Here is a 21,506-nt window from a genome sequence, read left to right as displayed (position 1 = left end):
TCTTTTCATTTGGGGAGGGTGATTTTGAACAGTTCTTTAAGTATATAATCATGCATCAATCATTGAACCAAATATTTGATACATAAAACTGTATAGACTGTTTTTCTTTGGATTGGCAAGGAACAAAAGCAATCAACCCTTAGAAACAAGAATCAACTCATTTAGCAAAATCGTCTAGACTGTTGAGTGCTGTATATACAGTTATCTAAACACAAAATATAAATTTCATGGCGGAGTAATGTTTGGTAAAACATGACCATGATTAATGAACTGGTTTCAAGATCAATATATAAATGCGGAAAAGCAAGTTTCCAATTATACCTGGCATGCATTTTCTTGCAATTCTTCTGAAACTCTGATCAGATTTTTCTGCTCTTCTGTGGAACTCTGAAGGTTTAAATGATTTTCATAGGCAGCCAAGTGAGAACTGAGATCATATATTTATAGGCTCATGGCTTTTAAAGCTTGCACAGCTACCACCTATCGCTTTCGTATTTAAAACAGTTTTTTTTCCATTATTTCTAGAAACTCGAGTCTCTCTATAGTTACTCGCGGCCATTCGTGCGACCCCAAACAAGAAACTAAAGGAAAAGCGTTAGCATAAGTCAATTTATTTCTATAACTAAGAAATCGTAAGGTTTCCTATATCGTACGACACAACAATGATTCGATTTTGCAATGGCGGATTGGCTCAGTTGATCGAAATTGTTCGCCTCGACGGAATGATGTTCGATTTGAGTCTCGCGGTGGCCTGTCTTAGTGTCATTTACTATACCTGCATTTTGACTCTGCCCCATACTTTTTTGGTTAAAAAAAGCAAACAATGATTTTTTTTTTAAATGTCATCCAAACCAAATATAAGTACGGATATCACACTCATATGTCAAATTGACTTAATTTTAATATATATTTTGATGTTTAATTTTATTTTTGATCATTTACTTAAATATTTTTAGATAAAATTATTAAGGGTTGATTAATTCGATCTAACTTGAATTGATATATAATTAATAATTAAAATTCAAAATTAAATTTTAAATCTTTTTTAACTTATGATTTTATTATGTACATTGTCCCTGTAGTTTTTTTTTTTTTTTCTTTTCAAAATATTGTCATTGTAGTTAAGGAGTCTAACCTTTTTTTTTTCTTTTAATAGAATTGTTATTTGATTTAGAGAGTATAAAATACTAGGAATGAAAAACCAAGGCGTTGGAGAGATCCATGGACCTTTTCTAAACAAAACCGAATTCATTTTCTTGTCAAACTGCTTTGAGTTAGGTACAATATCCATTTTTTTTTTCTTCAGCCAAAAATGCCCACTTTTTCTTCTTTTTTTTTTCATTTTTCCTTTTTTTTGTTAAAAGAAAAAAAAAAAGATAAAATGACCATTTGGAACAGAATTTCCATAATAAAGAGTATTGCTACATAGTAAAGATGTATAAGTATATATTTTTTTGTGGAGGAACAACCATTAATCTAGGTTCTTTCTTCTTCCACTTCTTTAGAAGAAAGAGGAGGCTCAAACAAGCTAAAAACCCTGTAAGCAGAGATCACAGCCAAAACAATGAAGCAACAAAGAACCAGGGCATGGAGAATCAAGGCCACCTTCATTTTATTGCAGAATTTTCCATAAGTACTGCAGGCTTCACTCCATGTGATTTTCTGGTCACCATTATAAGCCAAGTACACAATTTCCATCATTGCTGCCCCTGATGTGACCACCAAATAAGCTAAAATCTGTTCAAAAACACACATATTTAATCTAAGGTAAAAGGTTTAGTTACTTATTGAGAAAAGAAGGAAACAAAGAGTTCTATTTGTTATGAAAGTAGAACTCTATATCTATGTTTACTTGGACACAAGGTTAGTGTTAGATTCAGGTATGTGCCTGACACGGGTACTCATAATTTTGGTAAGTATTTTTTTTAACATATTTAGCCATATCTGTCGCCTTGGTACTTCAAGGAAAATGAAGGATTGGATAAACATAGCTCTATATTGTCATTATGAGATCAAGAATTAAAGCAAAACTAAGAAATGAACTAGAACTATACATGATCAGATGAAGGTATGTTAAAGTTTAAGGATTGAAGACCTGATCAGAGACAAAGAAAAGCCAAGCTCTAGTGACTAGACATCTCAGCCAGGAGGCAACAACAGCAAGAAGAGCATAACCAGCAGATATGGCACTGATGCAAACCATGTACCTGTAAAGGAATTTGGATGCTTTCTAATGAGAAAAAAGAACATAATGAAATCTTGACTAGACTGCAAAGAAATTGACAATTACATTACTTACTTGAGTCCTAGAAGATTGCTGAACTTTTCTTCTCCATAGATGTTGTTACGTTCTTTGTTGGTTACAGCTAACCATATTGTTACAGCACTTAGAGGAATCACAGAAAGCCTTAGAGAACAATCCAGGAACTTGAGAATTGGTTTTTGGGTGTTTGAGCTATCTGCAATATTACTGCTCATCATTGAAGGAAAAGTAATAACACACTTAAGCTTGGAAAAATTGGAATGCTGTTGAACTGACAACGTGTGTAAGTGGGGATACATATAAAGTTAAAGACCCTCGTAGTATGAAAACGAGGTTCTTGAAAGAGCCTAGGCATGATGTTAGGTGATATCTTAGTGGGAGGAGTGAGAAGCAGTGGGGCTATGCATTTTCAGTGAAGGAATGATGGGGTTTTATTTGTTTAGCTAAAGGAAGATGCCATGATTGATTAATTCCACGTGGCTTCAAAAGCTTGCTCCTTCCTTTTTCTTGACTAAGATAAGGTTCAGTAAACTTGATTCTGATTTCTCCAAGTGTATCCAGGACCTCTCGATTCAAATTAGAACTGTTTTTGGTCATTCAAGAAGAGCCAATCAAGCCATTTTGTCAAGAGTTTCAATCACCTCAAATGAGAAGACTAGCAAGAAAGTGACTTTTGTTTGCCTCTTTCCCACGTCATGCTTCTTAAAATTGTATCGGTAGGTGCATAAATCTGAATATCCAAGGCCAAAATCCAAATCCAGCCATCTGATGCATATACACTTATATCTGAGATGCAAGATTTCTAGTGAACTTTGCATGAGTTGACACCGTACTCATGCAATCTCCACCAGGGCGGTGATGTTTTGGCATGAAGCAAAGAAATCAAGAAAGAAATATTCATCGCCATTTCATCCACAATCATGAAAAGAGGGAAAACCAGTCAAAAGCGGGAATAAAAAAGCCGCTAATTCGTAAATCAGCAGGCATCAAAGGCTAGCCTAAATATCGGCACTTATTATGGAGTTGCCATTCACACCTACAAAACGCCCCCTGGGAGCAAATAAAGAATGGTTAATTACAAACTCTTCCCTCTTTTATAACTGCCATGGGTCTTTCTCCCTATATAAAATGGAACAACAGACACTCAGCAGCTTCAAACCCTCTTCCCCCTCCACCCCCAGCCCTGTTTCTACATTTTACATTTTGACAGTTGATACATTTCTGCCATACTTGAAGCCAAAAACCAAGGCCAATCCATTTACTTGCTTCCTCCTGAGTTTGGAGGAACTGGACTTTGTCAAAAAGCCGCACTCCACAAAGCATTCTTGCCTTCTCCACATCTCCGGTGAACCTCCTTCATCCTCTCAACTGACTTGCAAATCCCGCTGCAGGTCCAGTCGAATGAAGCAACACAGATGTTGCCTGCTTGAGCCTTCCACTCACAATCTGCAGCAATGTTGTTACCATCAATCTTTTGTTCCACATCCAGGCTTGTTAACATATACTCCTAGAACTACATGGTACTTCCTTGGCCATTCTGCTATGCTTTAGAGTACAGAAAGAAAGTTGCACACACACACAAACAGCCCCGCAGGGGGATGCAGAGTGTTAGTAAACAATTGGTATCAAAAAACCTCCTAGCATTGCTTTCATGGCCACGCTGGAAAATTTCCTTTTTCTCTTCTTTTATTCAAACACATACAAAATGGGAGAGCACTAAAAATTGAACCTAAGATCTCCACTGGATCCACCCAAATCCCCTACCACAAACCACCTAGGCCAAGCTCAGGTGGCTGTTTAAAGAGATTGTCAATGGTGACAAAGACTAAGCTAGATTGAACAGTCCAGGTGGTCATAACTTAAAGCATATGACCAGTAAAAACCACTTATTGATAACAAGTTCCTTAATAAGATGATTCAAGCTAGAATTGATGATCAAAATCTATAATTTGTCATCCCTGTAATAGGAAAGAGGTTCCAACCAAATGCCCATTTCCAGATACTAGATAGATGTGATAGAAAATAATAAGACATTTGCATTAGTTTATGACATTACCTGTGGTACCACAGCACAGTCTACGGTCATCAATATGCTCTACATCCAAACCAATAAACCATGATCCCAACGAAACATCTTCATTGGCATACTTATGCAGAACATGCCTGGAAAATTATCATTTCATAAGAAAGAAGTAAAAGACAAATGAACTTCAAACACAAAGATACAACATTCTCCTTCAGAAAAAGGGGAACTTACTGGTTAATGGATATATAGGAAGCCAAATCTTTAGAAATGGCATATAGCTGCCCTGTTGCATGGCGGAAATACTTGTTTCCCTCCTCACCAAATTTCCAATATTCAGGTTCATGGTATCTAACTCCCCTGTCCACATATGGATAAAAAGTGAGAAAATAGATATGAAGGTTATTAACTCCCAACTTTTAGCTAAAAAGATAACATCGAACATGCTTGGCTTACTTTTGAGCAAGAACTGGACCAGATTTCATGCAACCAATATAAACCCTCGACTTGGATCTATGTCTAGCTAATGTTGATCCAAGTGTTGCTGCAAAACCACATAGATAGACCAAATGTAAGAAAATATGAGGAGAAAAGCAACAACAATAATAATTTTACATTGTATCTATAAATCCCCTCAGTGTATAGCTTTGCATACAGAAGCTGTTTAGTTAAGATGGTTCAGAAACTGCAAAAAGGCTTCAATCAATTCTAATTCAACTAAATGACGCAAAAATCTGCCTCATCAAGAAGATGTGGTATATCCCAATATTCCATATCAGTCATCACATCAAAGACTTAGCTTTAAAGCTGCTAAAAGTGAGTATTCAATTTTAATCACATCGCATCTAGGAAACGTGCAGCCACATCAAGAAATGTGTTACATCCTGAAAGAGTCATCATTACAAAATACTTAGTTTCAAGTGCAACATACATTTTGGCGAGAAGGACAAATATTTTAAATAATATTGGGTTTAACATTCACCAGTCCAAAAGATAACGTTTTCCTGAAATGCAAAACCAGACAAGAAAATCATCTTTACCTATATTTACGTGCACATCATCATCAACTTTGACATAGAAATCGGCATCCCACAAAGCAGCAGCAGTGGCAAAGTATGTCTTTGTCTTGGCTGATAGTTCGAGATAACCCTCAACATGCTCCTGCTCAAATGAAATTTTTAGAAAAATAAGGTCACATGCAAGCTGTTTTCTAGATATCAAAGCAAAATAACTATGCTCTAGCTTCTAGATATCAAGCAAAGCAATAATGTTGCAGAAGAAACTCTTGCATATATGCTCTTGTAAAATAGAAAATATATAGATTAAAGCTGACAATGAACAAGATTGAGGGCAGTACCACCCTCAGAAAGTCACCATGCTTTCTGTCTTCTGCTTCAATAGCCCTATCAAGGATACCCCCCGAGGTAGCACTGTAAATTGGATGGATAAAAAGTTTAGAAGGATTCCACTCCAAGTTGAGAAGACCATAAATGAGGCAATAAGATTACAGACAACGAAAGATGTATCTGGTGGATATAAGCCCAAAACAACTAAAGGCTTCATAAAGTTGCCTTGTACCTCAACAATTTGTTGAAGCAAAGACTACAGGATACAAGATTTTTCATATTGGCAGGATAAAGAAAAGTGAAAATCCACCTAAACTAGTTTTGAACTTAGATAAAGTATCAACCTGTGACCAATTACAAATCGCATTATGATTCCCTTCTCTTCTTCAAGCTTCTTTCTTTCTTCCCCTGGTTTTCATACAGATGAGGGAACAGTAATGATTCATCTCAAGAAATTAGTTTAGAAGTATATTAAATGATAGACCAAATTCATTATTATATGGAAGAAAAGATATCAATGTACAAACCTTGAGGCATCCAGGTAGCACGAACCGAATCTCTTCGTTTTCTGCTGCTAAAAGCAGTATTGATGCCTACAACCATTAAATATTTTCGTTTCCCGCTTGATTCAGGGATTTTCAGGTCATCTGAAATGGGAGAACCATTAATTATAGATTCCTGCACGGCCCTTGCAGCAGCTAACTCCATCTCCAAATTTGATATTGTTTTATCCAGTGTTCTGCATTTATATTTAGTAAAAAATAAGCCTTCTGTCAAATTTAACAAAATCGAAGGAAACAAAGCACGGATATAAACTTACTGTATAGCATGATGAGTCCTTGAAACTTCCCCTAGTATATCCTTTGATTGCTTCACATCCTTCTGATGACAAAAGACATCATATGAGCTAACAATAACCTAGCCAAAAGTGACAAAATTTTCAAATATTTGAAAAAATACTCACTCTAATTGGATCACAGCCCTCTGAAATTAACTTTAACCTTTCATCTTTAACCCCCATTTCTCGATATACACCTTTATCCTCAGTCTCAGGCACAGTCCACATTCTAATGCCAAAAGATCTAATTAGTTTGGCATTCACATTGGTAAAATAGAACAAAAACAGAAAATGTAGATGTAATTCTCAATCTGGGAGCAATATTATCCCATCATTCTCGAAGAAATTCACACTAAACAATCACAACAGAAGCCTCCAATAACAAATTTCAGATAAAAGAACAGCAAATAAAGTGTTTGAACACTAAAATGCCATGTCAAATGAAAATTTGGTGCTCCTGGACATCTTCTGGGTTCTTATCAATTATCATAGAGCACCAAACCAGTCAAAATCTTGAGTATCATTAACTTTCAATGACACATGCTCTTACACCAGGGAAGAGAAAGAGAGGAGAGCTGATACAAGAATCTATAACACAGCTGGCACAAAACACCATTCTGGGAGCAGGCAAACGAGAAGGGAACATCAGGACACAAGGAACAGAATAGATTTCAAACTTTAATCAACCCTTACCTCAAATTTGAATTCCTTACAGATCTCAAAGATGGCAATAATTAACAAAGTAAATTTCAAATGGCCAAAACTTTAAACTCCACTATCACATAAGCATAAAACAAGGGCAAAAAAACCTCCATAATACTCTATGAAGTGCAGATCTTGGCATTACACCATCAAACAAAGTGGACTAATAAATTAAAAAGCTTGGTCCAAATAAAAATGATTATTTATCAAAAGTTTTCATAATCATTGCCACTCATAAAATCACCACAAATAAGCCATAAACCTACTAAAAAAATGTTTTAAAACCATGGTCCATGAAACTAGTTAAAAAGACAACAGCTCACTAAATTACATATATAGCCAAAAACAAAATGGTCCTGAATCACGAAATTCATGAAAATCAGAAACAAAATCCATAAAACTGATAACTTTACAAGCACCTACTTCACCAAACAGCATACACAAGCTAAAACCAAATCAAGACATGATATTTAAAGAAGCAAAAAAAAAAAAAAAAGAGAGACAAATTTACCTATCAGAAAAGAGCATTCCAGCACAAAAACATCCAATGCAAAGTAAAAGAGTCCATTTTTTTGTCACCACAGACCTTGAATTTGGCTCCAATCCTTTGTTCTTCCAACTCATTTTTGTTAAAGTCTTCCTTTATTTTTCTGACTCCAAAACTAATTAAAATCTAAATCAAAACAAAACCCATTTCTTATCTCAAGTCAACAAAGCCAAAATGACCAAGATTTCAGATCCAAAAATCCCAACTTCGATTCAAATCCCAACACCAAAAACACAGAAAAACAAATAAAAACAACAAACTACAAAAAAATTGTATTTCAACACTTAAAATTTGTTTCTTTAAATTGGGTTTTGAGAATTCTTTCAGCTGGAAAAATTGTAGAGAAGAGAAAACTCAAAACTTAATGCTCTTTTGGATAGTTTTTGGAGATGACCCAACGACTTCAACTGTTGAGTTTTTTAATATAAACATATATAGAAAAAGATATAATTAATTTATTTAAATTATACAACCGACATTCAAAAAAAGTTTTCATTTTTCATCTTTTTTTTGTTTGGTTTGGTGTAAATATTAAATTGTCTGTGTCCTAGTTGTACGTTTACTGACATTTTAACAACTCCCCCAATAATAGTTTAGATAATGAACAGAGTGGATTTAATGTTTGAATTAAGTTATACTAATTGGTAGGCTTTTTATTTACAATCAAAATTAACACAATGATTAAGGTAATAAATAGAATGATTCAATGTGATTTATTAATAAAGTATTAAATTTTTAATTAATTAAAAATTACATAAAGGAGTACTGGACTCAGTTAACTCGGAACTGTTAAATGATGATAGAAACAAAGTTTTCAAACACAACGCATGTGTAATGTTTATTGTCCCCATTTGCCCGAAGACAAAAATCCTAAGAAGCAAAGAAACAATTGTAGAAACAGAATGACAAATCACATGTCCTAAGAAGGAAAGTAACTTAGTGGAGATTACTAAGGATGTCAAAAATGCAGACATTGTTTCAAGTAACTTGAAAAATCAAAGCTTAGCTTAGCTTTTCTGTTTAGATTTTGCTTTTGTCGTACAAAGCAGAGAACCATCATTCCAAAACTGTCCTAAAATCCCAGCACTTCCAAACATTCGATAAAAGATGCTTGGACACATGGGACACGTGCAAAGAACATGAGTCTAATAATGGATTCTTCACAGGTTTTCAAGATTTAGGAAGCTAGCTAGGTTTCATCATGGCATGCAGACTGAGAGAGATTCAGATCAGAAACAGGCCCATGCAACTTGTAAATGCTGGAAAATACATGGCCAGGACCCAGTTCCAGCACAAATATTTTGGATCTATACATGTGCATCCGAAATCCTCCAAGGTAAATTCCATGGCTGATGGACTGCCATTTTTGTTTTCTTGTTATCACAAAACAATTTTACAACAAACAACTCACTAAAATTACCATGAGAGATTCATGATTTACTTCGTTGACAGTTGGTTCCAAGTTATATGAAGAAAATAGTTCTTTAAAAAAAAATGCGAGACAAATAGATTGCTCCAACCTTCATATAAAAGCGTGGATTTGCAATTTCTCTACTCGTCTTGTGGGGCTTAAATTTGATTAGTACCATCAAAACTATTCATTCATAACACAAGATAATTATACATGTAATTTCATTTATCTATGTTTGCATGTTTAGTATTTCTCTTTATTAACGCAAAGAAGCAAAAGGTTAGTTGTACTTTCAAATCTCATTATCAGCAATGATTATTTGCTAGATTTTCAATTACAAAATCACCCAATATTTTTTTATTCTATAGCTTGATTTGAAGGTTTTTTTTTTCTTTTTCTTCATCTTTCCTTTAACCAAGTTGTAAAAAGAAAGAGAGTAAAATGTAATATCAAGACTTATAGTTTTGACTTTTGCAAGAAGCCTCTTTAAATTGCCTCTTATATATATTTTAAAGACAGATAGAATGTCATCATATCAGGTTGGAAAGGGAACTAGGACCTACCATTAAGTGTATTTTGTTTGATAGTGATCATATGAACCATAAATCATGATATTAAATTTTGATAATTTGATCAAATGTACCAAACCTCTTCTTCATTAAGATATATTCTTAGTATTGTTTTATATGGTAATGCTACCTATATATTTGCATGTTGGGCTTGGTAATTTTGTCCCTTTAAAGCAAAACATCACCATTTTTCCTTTGACTTTAAATATTTCTGCTTTAGCAAGCAAAAGCTGCCAATGCACCATGAAATTATCACTTTGAGCTCTTTGTGGTTTCTATGGAGAGGGCCTTTCTTGCCATTGATAAGATCAATTTTGAGTAAAAAAAATTAACAAATAGCCCCATTATTTCAGCATGATTGCCTTCTTTCTCCTCTTCCTTTTTCTTTTTTTTATATTCTTTTCCTCCCTTTTTTCAATCTCTTGAGAGTAGGTGCAAAGTTGAGGTGGAAAGCAAAGCAAAAATGAAGGCAGGAACTCCAACCACATTGACTAGGCCACATAATAAAGGGTGTGGGTCATTGAGGCTAAGGCCCTAGCTAGGTTACCTTCTTTTGTTGCAATTTTGGGAGATTAATTGAGAAGATAGTCTATTTTTTTGTTCTTCTAATAAATAAGGATCTATTAATATGTAAGTGCAGTTGAACCAAGTTCATGTGATTAATCATCATCTCTTCCATCATTTAAAGTGGCCCCAAGCATGGCAAAAAATCAAACATTGAAACCCTTTGGCCACATGAATGTGGGTCTGCAGAATCACATGACATGAGGATATTGGAAGATCAATGCTGGCTTGATATGGGAAGGGCTAAATTTAATACTCAAACCCAAGTGGAATATTTGAGCACTAAAGCCTAGTTTGCTAAATTATGGCTTTCAATTTAATTCTCTAGCTTGTTTTAAGACTTTGACTCTTTAGGAAATAAAAAGGTGAGAAAATTAAAAAAAAAAGTATAATATAATAATCTTCAAGTACCAAAAAAGAATTTACTAGGTATTAATCATGGACTGGCCTTATGAACTTATATATATTAATTTTCTATTAAGTAAGATTAAATTGAAATGATTGGGATGTTCTAGTTGCTAATTAAATTGAAAAAAATGGCTAACCAATTTCAACATTTAACAGAAGGCTAGAAGATATACAACCACCTCCAATATTGAAAATAAGGTAATGGGGTCATGGGGTCATGGCCTATTTGATTCACATGATGCACATGTTGTCACCTAACAATGTGACTAATTCCATGTTAATTTTTATGTTATTACTGATGGCCTATCGACTTAATTTGCTTAAATAAAAATAAAATTCCATCCACTCTAAAAGATGAAAATGCTTTTTTTTTTTTTGGGTTTTGGAAATAAAACACTTACTATTATTAGTATTTTCCTTGGTTATTTACTTATTTTGCTCTAAAGATAATCGATCTAATTAATAATAATTCCAAAATGGACATTATAAAAATCAAACTTGGAAAATATATAGTGACATTACTTATATAATATAATTTTACTTCAATTTTTCTCATCCTCCACATTCTCATTATATCTAGACTTAATAATTTTAAATATTACACGATGATATGATACAAAAACAACATAAAAAAATCATATATAAATTTAATATAATTGTATTTCGTATCTTAATCGTGTTGACATGATTAAAAGATAATATTATTCATATCATGCTCATATCAAATAAGAACGATATGCTTAAGACATGATACTATTCATATCATAAAAAAAATTTAAAATTTTATAAAATTTTTTAAGAAATAAATTAAAAATTATATTTATAGTATCATTTTGGTGATTAAATGTATTATAAATTTTTAATTTTTAAATAATTTTTTATTTACATATTAATTTAGATAATATTTTTTTTAAATAAATAAATTAATCGTGTTATTCATATAAATTAATTTTAAATATATTAATCGTGATATATCATATATATATATATATATATATATATATAACACGTATAATAAATATATTCTTTTCTCACATAAGTGGCAACCCAATGTTCCATGTCGCTTGTAGACCAAATTCCAGCCGTCCATGTGCTTTAGTATTGCCTAATAGGCTTTCAATGTTACCATGTCATGCAACCGGTGTTATTGGGCCTTCACAAACACAGACATTGAAGCCCATTTCAAGCAGGCCATCCCAGTACGAGAACCTCTCTCCGTTTTGAACCGATGCACCATTTGACGTCAACAGTCCCACGAAACACTGAACTGGCATTATGCGTGGCGGCCTGTGAGCAGGCTGGTGGTCACCGGGACCGACCTTTGCTGGCAGCATCCGCACTTCACCTCATGTATGCAGCTTCAGCATCTTCCATCGACAGAAAGCTCTAGATCTAAGAGTCCAGTATCGATAGAACACGAGACTATTTTCTGGTCAAAGGACCACAGACCATGAAAGATTGGCTGTAATGTAAGATTCTTCATGTCCAAAACTTATTATCAGAAATTGATATTTATTGTCTTTTTAAGAACTTTTGTCGCAATGTAATGAATGATTATTTTTCTAGTATTTAAACAATGAAGAGAAATGGGTGTGGTTCAAATAACCCGGATAATAAATTTGTTTAGATTTGTAGTTTGTGGAAGGCACAAGGTAGATTAATACCATGATTTTTCCGGTTCACAAGAACAACGATTTTGTATGGTGCTAGTTCTCCAAAGACCAAAGTATAATATGACTTGCTTTGAAAATCTGAAAATAGATAAACAGGATATATACTTGATTAATTTTAGAGTGTAATCAAATCGAATCGATGTTGTGAGAAATTAGAGCTTAAGTTTGATTTGAAATTTATTACTTAAAACTCAATTCGAGTACGATTGAATTTTAATTTTCAAATTTAAGTTCGATTTAAGATAAAATTAAATTACTCAAATTCACTCAATTAGATTCGTTTAATAAAAAATAAATTTAATTTTCATATACGATTTTAGGCTCAATTATATATTTGAATTCGAATTTAAGTTTGAATTGATATATATATATATATATAAATATAAAGGTAAAATAATAATTTTTAATTAAAATAATAAAAATATATTAAAATTAAAAAATTTAATTAAGCTTGTGAACTAATCTAATCGAATATTAAGATGTTCGAATTCGATTTGTTCAATAAATTGAATTATTCAAGTTTGATTTGATAATAATTGAGTTGAATTCAAATTTTATATTAATTAAATTTGAATAACTTATGAGTATTAATATATTATTTACATTCTTAACTTAATCGAAAACTATTTTCAACTTAAAAAGAAAAGGGAAATTGTTACAGAAATTATCTGAAAAAATAACAAAACAAAACAAAATTAGGGAGGACCTGACCTCATCTACAATAATAAGAACAATTCAATTGGTGGAAAGTCCCTATCACCTTGGACTTGGGTTCAGGGCCAGATTGTCCATTTCTGGTTCATGTCAATGCAGGCTTTAACAGTGCAAAGGCAGCCCGGGTTTGCTTCTGTCCCTCATTGGATGCATAGGAACTGAAGAAAGATCTGAAGCTGAATAACCATGTTTACAAATTACCTTATCTTCCATATTTACATTCTCTTGTTTCTACTAATCATCTCAGTCCCTTAAATTATCACTAAAGTATAATTAGAATTCTGGATATACACGTGAAGTTCATTGTGTGTCGTTTTAAAAGTTGCAATTAAAAATGACAGAGCAATTGAAGGAATAAATGAAACCTGAATGAAGTGTTTATTTGCATACACGCAAGCTTAAAATGACTGAAACAGAAGGGAACATGACCAATAATTTCTATGGTCCCAATTTTGGTACTTTGCAGGGCATGTCCAACCTTGTGATTGATATGGACATATCAAACACTTGTTTGAGTTGATTGGGAAGGTGGTTCAATCCTGGCTTATGTGAGCTTCATTGCATTAGGTCTGAACTCTGCAAATTTCATGGCAAGTGGCCCTCTTTTTTTGGGTACAAAAGAGGCATTAACTTGCAAATAAAAGAAAGGGTTATAAAAGTATTGAGATTCAAATCTCATATGTGCTGAATTTCAGTTCGTAAGGGTGACTGATGAATCGACTGAGTTAAGTATGATTGTAAAAGTGGCCCTCCTTAATAACATAATACTGCACATGCTGATTTTATAGAAGTACCATGAAACCAAGTATCTTATCTGATAAAATATTGTGCTTTTAAATGGATGCTCTCGTCAATGAATACTGCCACTCAGACATAGTTTATCTTCTTACTCAAACCTTTCATTTCATGACATTCACAACTTTTTATGATCAATTCCATGGCTCTAAATCATTCATATGCTTTATAACAGGATGAAACAATGTTTCAGCTTTCTCATAATGTTGAATATGGTCTAATTCAAACACGTGGCAATGATCATTGATTCATTCAATTTTTTTACACAAGAATGGATCTCTAATGCCCTAATGAAGCAATAGACAATTTCCAGACTACGCAACCTTTCAAAACCCCCATATACAACATTAGACTGACAAAATACTACAATGAAAACTGAAAGAGGAAACTCTTTCCAAATGATATTACCATTTATGATGGGGAATTGATAACATCATTCAAGGAAACCTGTTTTTGTTAAAACAGCATTTCTCACTTTCCTCAAATCCCTTCCTTTGAGTTTCCTGCCAACACCTTCAAAAACTGAGAAGGAAGATATCTGACTCCTTGCAAGCCTCCGGGCAAGAATTTCATGCGGTGGAACCTTGGAATTGTATTCACCACAATCTTCTTCTTCATCATCTATCTCTCCAAAACCATTCATAACCCCGCTGTCATCATCATCATCATAACCATGGCCGCCGTCATCATCATCATCCTCATCATCATGCCATAAATCATTCCTAGAAGAAGCCTTCTTTGATTTCTTTCTAGAAATCTTTGACCAATCAGGAATGTTGACAGGAGCTGATCGCTGCTTAACTCCATTAGCTTCATGACTGGAACTAGAACTAGAACTCCCAATAATACTGCTGTTATTAGTAGCAGAGAAAGTTCTTGGGATAATTCTTGCAGCACTTGGGAGATGTCTTCTAACAGGAACAGCAGATTCAATGGATTGAACAACCTTGGAAGTAGAATCTTTTCTATCCTTGAGAACTGCCCAAACATCTTCTTCCTCAAAATCTCCATCTCTCAAGGATCTCCATACACCACTGCCTTGCCTGGAAAAAGTATATCTATCTTCCATTGCTGAATTCCTACAGAAACATCATCTACTTCACATTCACATTCAAGTTTTCACCAAATTCCATAAATTTTATACAAAGAGACAAAGGGTACTTTGAAAAAAACAATAGGGATAGAAAAAAAAGATTTATTGAGGTAAAAACGAATCTACCTTTCCCTGGGTTAAGAATCTCCAAAAGCCACAACTTTCCCAAGATTCTAAAGAGGTTATATCTACATCATGAGAAAGAAAATTCAATAAAACAAAACAGTTAAAGAAAAGTTCTATGCAAAAGAAGAACATGCCCGGTTTATCAGAATCACACAGCTTCTAAATTCAGATATCTTAAGAATCTTACCTACAAAGAAATTGATACAAAACTTAAGAGATGGCAGGTTTTGCAAAGGGACTCAACTAGGCAAAAAGAAAGACAACGGGGCAGGAAACAAAGAACAAAGAATAAGACAGACCTTACTTTTTGTCTTTACAAATCTGTTTCATTCTCTCCTACGTGATGGGTGCCTGCTAACTTAAGTAGATTTTCATTTAGGCCTTGAAGAACCTGATTCTGACAGAGGACAAAGAAAATAAAAATGAAAATACAAGGAAAAAGAGTTATAATCTGTTTGGTTGTTTGGTGTATTTTCCTGACTTTCCCTATAACCTTACATGACCAGGATTCTTCCAGGGTGAATCGTACATATATGGCTATCTAAATTCACAATAGCTATATTACCATTTCTGAACAAAGAACCCCAAAAACTTTTCATCAAAAAAAAAAAAGCTTGGTTTTGACAGAATTGAAGAGATAAGTGAGCAGTTGATCTTCAGAAATGGATTGGTTATTGGTTTTCTGGAACTGCTCTGATTAATCTAATACTCCCACTTGGAAATGTAGAGAAAATAAAACTATGGGGTTTCCATCATTCTCTTATTTTATAATCTCATTGGCAAATGTGGGGTGTCTTAATACAGACAAAAAATTGTAAATTATTTTAAATGAAAAGAATGATTTTCTTTGTCTTTGCTTCATTTCCTTCCTATAGTTGATATTGGCCATGATATTTTAACACCCTAGGTTTTATAACAACCCCCTAATACACTAGTCTTGTTAGAAAAATCACATCACATCAAATCTTTTTTTTTCTTTTTTATTTATTTTGATTTATTTTGTTGGCAATTACCGATATTGTTCCTTGGCGGCAGAGATAAATTAATATAAATATGGGCAAATTGGTGAATTTCCACCATGGCCAGCCATTTATTCTTATGCTTTCCTCATTTTTGGGTTATATAAAAATGAAAATATAGACTGAGTTGAGAGTTGAATCATAGACTTATCTCTTCTAAGTGCTACATTGAACCACTAACAATTTAAAATGTTTGGTTTTCCCTACATGCTTTATAGATATATTTGATTCCATTTAGCAGTAGTGGTTGGACCGAACAGCTAATTAGAAAACAAAAAAAAAAATGATTAATGTTTATTGTTCATATGTTTAAGTGAAGTCAAAAGGCCAAAGCCTTAAATAAACAGATTCATAAGTACACATTTTTCAATAGATTTAGAAATAAATGTGTATAGTTTGGAGATGAATAATTTTTTCTTGCAAAATATTTAAGGAATTAATGATGATGTTTTCTTTTTAATTTTTTTCAATGGTTTTCATTATTATTTATAAAATTATCAAAAGTATTTTTAAATTTTATTTGAATTTAATTTTTTATGATTTAAATGTGTTTTTTTTTTGTATAGATGAAACATTTAAAAATTTAATATTGAAGTATTCTTAGCATGGATGGAAGCTTTGTGATAATTTATATGGTAGCTTGGTTGTTTGGTTTAATATGTAATTTTTGCATAAAATATTATATAAATACATAAATTTAATATTTTTCACGATGCAAATATACGAATTATCATATTTATTAGTTGTACTTTAGCGTTATTCTAGATATTATTTCATAAATTTCCCACAATGCACTTTATTTATTGATTAATATATTTAATTTTCTAATTAATGCCCTTTTATTTTTTTAATATGATTCTCATGTTACTCTTTTTTTTTTTTTTTTGTTATATCAAAGTCCTAATACGAATAAAAAAAAATAAATCTAACTTAAAACCTTTGATGTCTCTTCAAACGACTTTAACCACTAAACCGAAATACTACTCTTCTATTTTTAATTGTGGCTTTGTCCCACCATAATTGGACGAGAAAGGTTGTAGAAGGAAGCTGTGAAAGTTGGTAGTGCAAACAAAATAAAAATTTCAAATATTTAATCACTAACAATTAAGCAACTTGATGCTCCAACCAATTGTTTATCCCTTCCTTCAAATATTCTACCTAATTAAGAAAAACAGTTATAATTACCATTTATATCCAAATAAAAATTTAAATTTTAAATAATTTTAAATTTTGTTAGCATACACATTATAAAATGAATTATATATTTTAGAACCGAGATTTATTTTTTTGGTTCATACTGTTATTTTTAAAATATAATATTTTAGAGATTCGAAATTTATATTTTAATATTTATAATTTTATTTTTTTATGCCCAATTGTACCTTTATTTGTATTAGAAAATATATATTTTATATGTTATTATGTCTCACCAATTATACTATAAATTTCATTGATATATTAAAGCATATTTATTGTTAATTTATGAAAAAGAATCAATGAAAAGGAGGATCCATATAGAATTAAAATAGAAATTGTTTTCTTACTAGGTTTTGGTGGTTTATATCAGCCTTATTACTTGAAAGGTAGCTGCAGCAGCCATGGCCAGATGCAAAATTGGCATATTCTACAAGGAAGTCATAGGTTCTAAGTTGAACTTTTCTTTGAACTGGATTTTGGTAAATCAATTAGGTAATTTCATCAATTTAGATGTAATTAAATTTGAAATTTAATTTAATTAATTTATATAATTATCATTAAAAAATAATATCTAATAAATTTAAAATTTAAATCTTAATATATGCAATTTTATTTTGCTATTCTCACATTGGGATTTGTTTTATAAAAAAAAAATTATCATACCTTTAAAACTCAAAAGCTTATGGAAGTTGAAGATATAATTTTTTTAAGGTTGCATTCAAATAATGTAGAAAAGTTACTTAAATTTATTTTTAAAAAAATTAGCCAAAAGCTTGATTAAGTCAATGATGATGTCAAATCCACTAGGTGTTTACAGCACATAGATGGTTTAGGGAAAAGAAGACAAAGGAAAAGTGCTTGAAAGGCAACAAATATAATCATTTTAAAAACTGAAAAAAAAAAATAAAGAAAGGAAAGGGATAAGATACCTCAGTTAGCAATCAAACAGTTGCATGAAAAAAAATCAGTCAAAATAAACAGAAGTAGAGATGATAATATAAAAAAATTATTGGGTTAAAGTGAAATTTATTATTACATAATTCCATATTAAATTTTACCATTAAATTTTTTATTTTATTAACTTTTGAATAAAATAACAAAATTAAAATATTTCATAAAATATTTTATTAATGTAAATGATAAATTTTGCCAACATATACTTTTAATTTTGTTGATTTTAGACGAATCAGAGTAAATTTCAAATATTTCACCGAATATTTTATTAATATTAATTGTAAATTTTCATTAATTTTATTATTTTATGTCTAAATAAAAGAATTGATTATGAATCATGATAAGAAGTAAAATTGAATTCTAGAGCCAAGAAATGATTAGATAAGAGACAAGCTTGTCAAATTGAAAATGAAAATTTTTATTGGAAAGGACCTGCCATCCAACAAAACGTGCCCCACATACAACAATTGGGATAGCCGTCGTTCAACGAATGTGGCAGCTCCAAATGCTTAGTGAAGAGACAAAATAAATTTATGTCACCAATGGGAAGTTTTCATGGTTTCATCATTTTCAACTTTTGTTCACTTTCTTCAAAAATAAGAAAGAGAATGTCCTTTGCTTTTGCACAATTATATCAAAATTTTCTTTGATAAGATTTTGCAGATTCATGTTCTACGGTAGATTCATTGCGAGAGAAAAAAGATGCACGATTGTGGCGGCCATGGAAGCCTAAAATGTGATCCTTGGTGGGTCATCTTGCAGTCTTTCTGTTGGGCCGACACCAAGTAAAAATGGGAAAGGAATAACTTAAACAATTGGACACCCACATTTCACACAAGACTATATTGAATAATAGCAGCATGAGCTTCATGAGCATCGCATATGCATGGTTTATGTTTGTGCTTCGGGGAAGGTAAAACTCTGAAAGTACTAAAGAAAAAAAAGAAAACAGTTAAAGATAATAATTTGGGGTGATTCTAATAATAGTATTTCGATGCTCAAATTAAAAATTGACCTGAGAATAAAAAAAAAAATAATGAAGTAAAGCTCAAAAGTTAAAAGGTTTAAGATGACTTATAAATATCAGGATAATGTTATTTATACTTATATGATGGAATATTTTTGGCTTAGGCTGTTGAGGTTTAACTTTAAGAGATTATAATTGATTTTGTAAGCATGAGCTGAGTTGATTGTTAATTGTTCATTCAGGATGTGACAAGTTAACATTTAGAATTATTAGTTTGTTGGTTGTTGAGGTAATAATTTAGATTGACATAACACATCAGCTCGATTAAAATAATTAAATTTTTTTTGCTTATCAGTTGACTTATATTAATTGAGTAATGTCTATTTTACCTTTTGATCATTAAAATACCTTAACAGTTTATGTGAATAATTATTTTATTATGATTGTATAATTTTGTGTGTATATAACTTTTTTTTGTTTTTTTGGTTACATTAGGAAGGCAAAACCTTAATATAAGTAAAGGGAAGAGAGGAGGTTTAGTTCGAAATGAGATTCTTGATATTCCTTCAAGTGCCTTTATCTACTAGGCTAAAGGCTTGAGGACTTTATTAAATGAAAAAGGTGTTTTGTCAAAGTTTACATGGTTAAATTTGATCATGAATATGACAGTTTCAAACTCAGGTTTTCAACAGCATTAGAAGAACAATTATTTTATTATGATCGTGATGAAAGTGATGATACAGTGAATAAGAAATGGGTCGATCATAGATTTGTCTCTAGAAAGATTCTTGTTTGTGAGTGAAAACAACCGCAAATCAATGCTGCAGAAATATAGAATGTCACTAGTCAATTGGATTGATATTTATGCCTTCCACTGTGACCAACTAGTAGATCAAATTTAGCCAAGCATTTGGCTCAATGACAAAGCGATTATATTTCATTTTCAATGAGTGAATTCAGATCTCTGTTCTTCAAAAATAATTGATTGAATTTACTTGCATTCTTTTGGGAAAAAACCAAGGGATTTTGATATCTGATCGTATTCATAACCACGTCAGATTTTCAAGGTGAATTAAACTCAATCAATGGAATAGCATAGACAAGGGCAGTCGGCAAAATTGAAAGCTGATAGCATTTCAGGAAAAAGATTTTCCATGATATGAACGTTCATCAGATTGACCTCCCATCAATTACAAAGAAGAAAACCCCATGTGAGCAAAAACTTAACCTGTTAACCAGGACTGTTTGTAACACATGCTGACAATTTCTCCACCAAACCTGTTAACCAGGACTGTTTATAGCACATGCTGACAATTTCCACCAAACCTGTTAACCAGGACTGTTTATAGCACATGCTGCCAATAATTAAGGTGAAGACATGAGCTTAATTGGCAAAGAGGAAGAGAATGGGCAATCATGAGTGAAATGTGAAAGATTTTAGGATAAGAACAACTTCCATCTACCCTTCTTAAATACAGCAAAATGTTCATTGCATTTCAATCTGCTCAACTCAACCTAGGATTTTCTTCTTAGTATCTTCAATAATTACAGAAACATGACTCGTGTATATGTCAAGTCAAGCACTTGACAAAGTGAACTTTATTTTTTTTTTCCAGGAAAAGTCGGTTCAATTCTTATTAAGTTCAGACGCTCTCATGAAGGTGAAAATGTTGCTATAGCTACAAGTACTGGTATGTCTAGTCAGGATACAAGTACTGGTATGTCTAGTCAGGATCCATCATTGAGAAAATTTAATGAAGGAACAATTGAAAGAATTTGAAGAAAACTAGTTCTAAATCAACAAAAATGGAATTCTATTGCATTATAGCAACCTGAAAGATACTATCAGTAATGGTATTTATATTCACATAGAATAGTTTCATCCTCAAAGGGGTTTCCGAAACGGACTACTGAGCATCAGCTTCCTCTTCAAAATTACCTCAGTTTCATATTAGTTTCCGGTAATCGAATGACTTCGTCAGATCCTTTGTCTGTGTACGACTTCTATCTGTTATCTACTTTTAACTGCTTTATGGGTGGTGGAATAGAACTTTATATCAGATTGCAATTGAATTGAATCTGAAAGCATTTGATGACTCTGAAAGTCATGCTTGAAGCTTTTGTTGTAAAGTCCAATCATTTTTAATCGATGGTCTTTCAAAAAAGTAATAAACCTAAGGATTTGATAACCAAAAAATGCACAACTTACTTACCAGCATGTGGTATTCTCTACAGTGATATGCTTGATTTCCCGAAATCTGAAGTACTGTTGTATTTAGGATTTTGTTAATATTTCA

At 32.2% G+C, this 21,506-nt stretch overlaps 3 protein-coding genes across 8 annotated transcripts; all 3 read right to left on the bottom strand.

Moving 5' to 3' along the window:
- Window positions 1–1,228: 1,228 nt before the first annotated feature.
- On the bottom strand, window positions 1,229–2,700 carry LOC149511750 (CASP-like protein 2D1). The gene is made up of 3 exons (XM_089754161.1): window positions 2,300–2,700; window positions 2,096–2,207; window positions 1,229–1,737 (listed from the first exon to the last, which is right to left on the bottom strand). Exons 1-3 carry the CDS (start codon window positions 2,560–2,562, stop codon window positions 1,477–1,479), a joined length of 636 nt encoding a protein of 211 aa, XP_089610287.1. The 5' UTR covers window positions 2,563–2,700; the 3' UTR covers window positions 1,229–1,476.
- A 445-nt stretch (window positions 2,701–3,145) lies between these two features.
- Window positions 3,146–8,124, bottom strand: LOC111275668 (putative beta-1,3-galactosyltransferase 4). Of its 2 annotated transcripts, none has more exons than XM_022861153.2 (11): window positions 7,684–8,124; window positions 6,597–6,699; window positions 6,453–6,514; window positions 6,160–6,371; window positions 5,977–6,040; window positions 5,644–5,716; window positions 5,327–5,447; window positions 4,743–4,830; window positions 4,521–4,646; window positions 4,320–4,426; window positions 3,146–3,709 (listed from the first exon to the last, which is right to left on the bottom strand). In XM_022861153.2, the coding sequence occupies exons 1-11, from the start codon at window positions 7,794–7,796 to the stop codon at window positions 3,561–3,563; spliced, it is 1,218 nt and encodes a 405-aa protein (XP_022716888.1). In that variant the 5' UTR covers window positions 7,797–8,124; the 3' UTR covers window positions 3,146–3,560. The 2 variants fall into 2 exon arrangements, with proteins under 2 accessions (XP_022716888.1, XP_089610286.1); XM_089754160.1 differs by having other exon boundaries at window positions 3,673–3,808.
- A 5,947-nt stretch (window positions 8,125–14,071) lies between these two features.
- Window positions 14,072–15,950, bottom strand: LOC111275669 (uncharacterized). 5 transcript variants are annotated; one of them, XM_022861156.2, is made up of 3 exons: window positions 15,372–15,950; window positions 15,073–15,134; window positions 14,072–14,932 (listed from the first exon to the last, which is right to left on the bottom strand). In XM_022861156.2, exon 3 carries the CDS (start codon window positions 14,920–14,922, stop codon window positions 14,287–14,289), a length of 636 nt encoding a protein of 211 aa, XP_022716891.2. In that variant the 5' UTR covers window positions 14,923–14,932; window positions 15,073–15,134; window positions 15,372–15,950; the 3' UTR covers window positions 14,072–14,286. The 5 variants fall into 5 exon arrangements, with proteins under 5 accessions (XP_022716891.2, XP_022716892.2, XP_022716894.2 ...); XM_022861157.2 differs by having other exon boundaries at window positions 14,072–14,947; window positions 15,260–15,913; XM_022861159.2 differs by having other exon boundaries at window positions 14,072–14,947; window positions 15,372–15,913.
- Window positions 15,951–21,506: the final 5,556 nt, after the last annotated feature.

Source organism: Durio zibethinus, chromosome 25 (genome assembly GCF_047325235.1).
Source record: "Durio zibethinus cultivar Kanyao isolate XHJ-2024 chromosome 25, ASM4732523v1, whole genome shotgun sequence".
Taxonomy (NCBI): Eukaryota; Viridiplantae; Streptophyta; class Magnoliopsida; order Malvales; family Malvaceae; genus Durio; species Durio zibethinus.
The sequence above is the reverse complement of the archived record's forward strand: the minus strand, read 5'-3'. Positions and strand labels throughout refer to the sequence as shown.

What these genes read in the sequence shown, in the direction of transcription:
- LOC149511750 (XM_089754161.1), bottom strand. Translation starts at nt 2,562, where the DNA reads ATGTATCCCCACTTACACACGTTGTCAGTTCAACAGCATTCCAATTTT. An exon ending in AGCAATCTTCTAGGACTCAA is followed by an intron (nt 2,208 to 2,299) that starts GTAAGTAATGTA and finishes ATTCCTTTACAG; the next exon opens with GTACATGGTTTGCATCAGTG. An exon ending in TTTTCTTTGTCTCTGATCAG is followed by an intron (nt 1,738 to 2,095) that starts GTCTTCAATCCT and finishes GTTTTTGAACAG; the next exon opens with ATTTTAGCTTATTTGGTGGT.
- LOC111275668 (XM_022861153.2), bottom strand. Translation starts at nt 7,796, where the DNA reads ATGAGTTGGAAGAACAAAGGATTGGAGCCAAATTCAAGGTCTGTGGTG. An exon ending in AGGGCTGTGATCCAATTAGA is followed by an intron (nt 6,515 to 6,596) that starts GTGAGTATTTTT and finishes TTTTGTCATCAG; the next exon opens with AAGGATGTGAAGCAATCAAA. An exon ending in TGATGTGCACGTAAATATAG is followed by an intron (nt 4,831 to 5,326) that starts GTAAAGATGATT and finishes GTGGTTTTGCAG; the next exon opens with CAACACTTGGATCAACATTA.
- LOC111275669 (XM_022861156.2), bottom strand. Translation starts at nt 14,922, where the DNA reads ATGGAAGATAGATATACTTTTTCCAGGCAAGGCAGTGGTGTATGGAGA.